The sequence below is a fragment of the Kryptolebias marmoratus genome, linkage group LG16 (assembly GCF_001649575.2).
Source record: "Kryptolebias marmoratus isolate JLee-2015 linkage group LG16, ASM164957v2, whole genome shotgun sequence".
Taxonomy (NCBI): Eukaryota; Metazoa; Chordata; class Actinopteri; order Cyprinodontiformes; family Rivulidae; genus Kryptolebias; species Kryptolebias marmoratus.
In genome coordinates, this window is record NC_051445.1 from 393,521 (window position 1) to 397,527 (window position 4,007).

The following is a 4,007-nucleotide window of genomic DNA, read 5'->3' on the forward strand; positions in this document are numbered from 1 at the left end:
GCCCCGTTCAGAGGCGAAGACAAAAATAGGAAACAGACGAGCCGATCTATCCAAAACAATAATTTTATTTAATCCCACAACCTCTGGGAGAACTGCACAGCCAGTCAGAGAGAAGTCTGGACCAGTGCTGCTCACTCCGATCTGGTCCGGAGGCCAAACAAGCAGCCCGGTGACTGACTAGATGTCAGTATTTAACAGCCATCCGGTGCGTTCAATTAGCAGCCCATCTACCTGCTTCCTGGAAAGAAACAAAGGGAACACCACATATTGGACTATAAACCCCTGCTGGACAGGAGGGGATCGTCACAAGAATAAAAACATGTTTCCTGTTTTTAACTCAAACTCTTCTTCGTAGTTAGAAGCTGCGGTACTGACCCAGAACCAAGTAAACACAGAACCAGAATCACTGAAGACATTTTACCTTCTAAATCACGAGACGTGTGTCGCGTTTTATCCCTCAAACCTTAGACCTGACTGTAGTTCCTGACCGTTAAACGGCTGCAGTTTGCTTCCTGCTGGAAATCAGGGAATTATTTGCATTTTAGAAGAATGAAGAAAACTTTAGAAAATCGTATATCGGGGCGGATCAGTGTTTACTTTAACAGATTTGTCTTTTTTTGTTCTTTTTACAGCAGCCCAGCCTGTAAACAACACCGGCATGAATTTTACTGTAGTTTTTCCTGAAAATATTGCTTATTATCATCCCAGAAGTGCTCACAACAGGATTTGGGTCACAGCTTTACTTGACGACACAACAGTCACCTTCACGAAGCCGTCAGGAGACGTTACATCACCTGCGCTGAGTGCAGGAGAAATGACCAACATTTTCACAAGCCTGGAGCTCAAGAAAAATTTGTCTTCTGAAGCTTTCAAAGTCTCCAGTGAGACCTTCAGGGTCACCAGTGACAAACCCATTGTTGTCCAGGCCGTCACTGAGAAAAGGAAAAGTGTGCAGACCACGCTGGCTGTACCTGCTGACAAACTGGGCATGAAATACTTCATCCCTCCGGTACCTGAAATCGCAGGAACCACTGATGAACCGGATCTAAATGTCACTGAGAAAGACCCGTTCAGACTCATTATCTTCAACCCCGATGAGAACAACGAGGTGACGGTTAAAGGACCAACGGATAACTCAGTTGTTCTTCAGCCGGGACAGGTCGCTCAGAGCTGGGTGCCAAAGGACCAGAAAGCCCGGGTTGTTCAAGCTGATAAACCCTTTGCGGTCTTCTTCAGCCACCCGTGCGCCATGCAGACCAACTGCACCTGCGGCCTTCTGTCGGCCATGCTGCCCCCAGCCAGAAACCAGACGGTGAGGTTCCCCATTCCTTCAGTTCTGGCTGAGAAGGCTCAGATACTTCTGTCAGATGAAGGAACCCATGATATCAAAACATTTAATCCAGATTCTGCAGTGGTGGAGTCATCTGGTACGGTCATTCTGTACCGACCCGGTTTATTCCTCACTCTGATCCCAGAGACAGAATTCGCCGGCTGCTTCCTTATCCCCTTCGTTTCCATAACCAACACAAAGTTTGCCATCATCGTGGTTCTTAAAACTTCCACAAACGGGATTCACATCGGAAATGAAGCTCTGGGCACTCAGGAGTGGCAGGACCTGAAGGGAACCGAGTACGTCTCGACAAATTACACCCTGACGTCAAACAACACCCTCATCTGGCACAACTCCTCCAAGATGGCCGTCTACTTTGTGGGATACGAGGGTTTGGCTTGGTTTGGGACCCCGGCACCTATCATCAGTTCAACTCCAGGTACGAAACCACACGGTATAAGTTACACAGGAAGTTCAAAGGTCACCAGACTTCACACTGCTCCTCCCTTCCAACCAATCCCATCACCGCCTTTGGCTTTATCCAAGGCAACACCTGCAGGTAGACGTGAACGTGTCTGCAGGGGTTCATTTAGTCATCCAGGTGATGGGTTTCTGTCAGAAGGGATCAGTTGTAATGAGTGCAAACAGGAAGTATCTCTGGCAGTATTAAGGTGACGGTTTCTTCAGTTGTCTGTGTTTCTGTTCCTGTCTTCGACCCGCAGATTACAGAGGCTGTCTTATGAAGCCGGAGAAGCTGGCGGTCCTTCAAGAAGCAGAAGGCTGGCGTGAATCACTTCAGTCGTGTGAAAACACAGGCTTTGACCTCATCAGTTTCTCCGACACCCGTTTACACGAACAGGTCTGCAACAAGCTTCTCCCTGATGGCGAGCAGAACCTGTGGATCGGCCTGCGGCGCAGCTCCAAGAGCGGGGACTGGTACTGGCTGAGCGGCGACCCGGTCAACAGCACCAGCTGGGACTCGGGCGAGCCCGGAGAGGTGGAGGAAGGCCAGTGTGCCCTGATGAGCCTGGGAACCAGCTGCACCTGGAGGGACGAGGACTGCTGCAACACCCACCGTCCTCTGTGCTACACAGAGCCCAGCTTCTTCAACGGACTCAACAACTGACGGAGAGAAACAGGGACAGGCGTCCCGAAGGAAATCTGAATCTGTGTCTCAGAACGATGGGACAGATTCGGGCGTCCTGAAGGAAACCCGAATCTGTGTCCCAGAACGATGGGACAGATTCGGGCGTCCTGAAGGAAACCCGAATCTGTGTCCCAGAACGATGGGACAGATTCGGGCGTCCCGAAGGAAACCTGAATCTGTGTCTCAGAACGATGGGACAGATTCGGGCGTCCCGAAGGAAACCTGAATCTGTGTCCCAGAACGATGGGACAGATTCGGGCGTCCCGAAGGAAACCTGAATCTGTGTCCCAGAACGATGGGACAGATTCGGGCGTCCCGAAGGAAACCTGAATCTGTGTCCCAGAACGATGGGACAGATTCGGGCGTCCCGAAGGAAACCTGAATCTGTGTCCCAGAACGATGGGACAGATTCGGGCGTCCCGAAGGAAACCTGAATCTGTGTCCCAGAACGATGGGACAGATTCGGGCGTCCCGAAGGAAACCTGAATCTGTGTCCCAGAACGATGGGACAGATTCGGGCGTCCCGAAGGAAACCTGAATCTGTGTCCCAGAACGATGGGACAGATTCGGGCGTCCCGAAGGAAACCTGAATCTGTGTCCCAGAACGATGGGACAGATTCGGGCGTCCAGAAGGAAACCTGAATCTGTGTCCCAGAATGATGGGACAGATTCGGGCGTCCCGAAGGAAATCTGAATCTGTGTCCCAGAATGATGGGACAGATTCGGGCGTCCCGAAGGAAGCCTGAATCTGTGTCTCAGAACGATGGGACAGATTCGGGCGTCCCGAAGGAAACCTGGAAAATGTTTATCATAATGTTCTGCTTAATTTAAAGGTTAAACAATCTTCAGTTTTTAAACGTTTGTTTGTCATTCTGTTAGACTTTAAATCATTTTTAAATGTAGTGACTTTTATTTAATATATTTAAGGTTCTTTTGTTGTCAAAGTCTTCTGGACTTTAGTTCCTTTTTCTGGTTTTGAGATGATTTGGGATTAAAATCCTGCAGATTTAGGGGTAAAAAGGCTGAAAAATGTAATGTTTTGAGTGATTTCTGATGTAGTTTTTACTGTTTATTAGAGATAATTTAGATTTATTTTCACCCAGAATCTGAGATCTGAGTTGTCAAATTATAAAATAAAAACAATTTCTGTGTATTTTCCTTATTAAATACATTAAGTCTGTGAATAAATCAGAAACCAATAAATCTATTTTATCACGAGAAACTGGTTGTTTTTTATTCCCAACTTTATTTAAAACGTCTGATTACCAATCATTTCTTCAACAGCTGACAGAAAACATTTGTGTTCTTAAAACTGATGGTTTTTGTTTTTATTTTTATAATTCTGCATCCAACTTGAAATAAAACATGAGACTTTTGACTTTCATCGTTGCTGGTCACAGTCTGCTGTTCCTCAGTAACGCTCCACAGCCTCTCTGCCCATGCCTCGCCTCTTGGTTCCACGCCTCCTGCAATCATCTCCACCTGGTTCCTACGGTACAAAAGCTCTCTCTCAACTCCAAGCCAGTGCCA

General features: G+C 47.7%; 1 protein-coding gene across 1 annotated transcript in view; it reads left to right on the forward strand.

Moving 5' to 3' along the window:
• The window catches only part of LOC108250845, a 6,310-nt gene extending 2,611 nt beyond the window's left edge, over window positions 1-3,699 (forward strand). Inside the window, exons 3-4 of the mRNA XM_017440914.3 lie at window positions 633-1,769; window positions 2,053-3,699. Of these exons, the coding sequence (XP_017296403.1) occupies window positions 633-1,769; window positions 2,053-2,456 (1,541 nt within the window). The 3' untranslated portion in view covers window positions 2,457-3,699. The remainder of the gene's footprint in view (window positions 1-632; window positions 1,770-2,052) is intronic.
• Window positions 3,700-4,007: the final 308 nt, after the last annotated feature.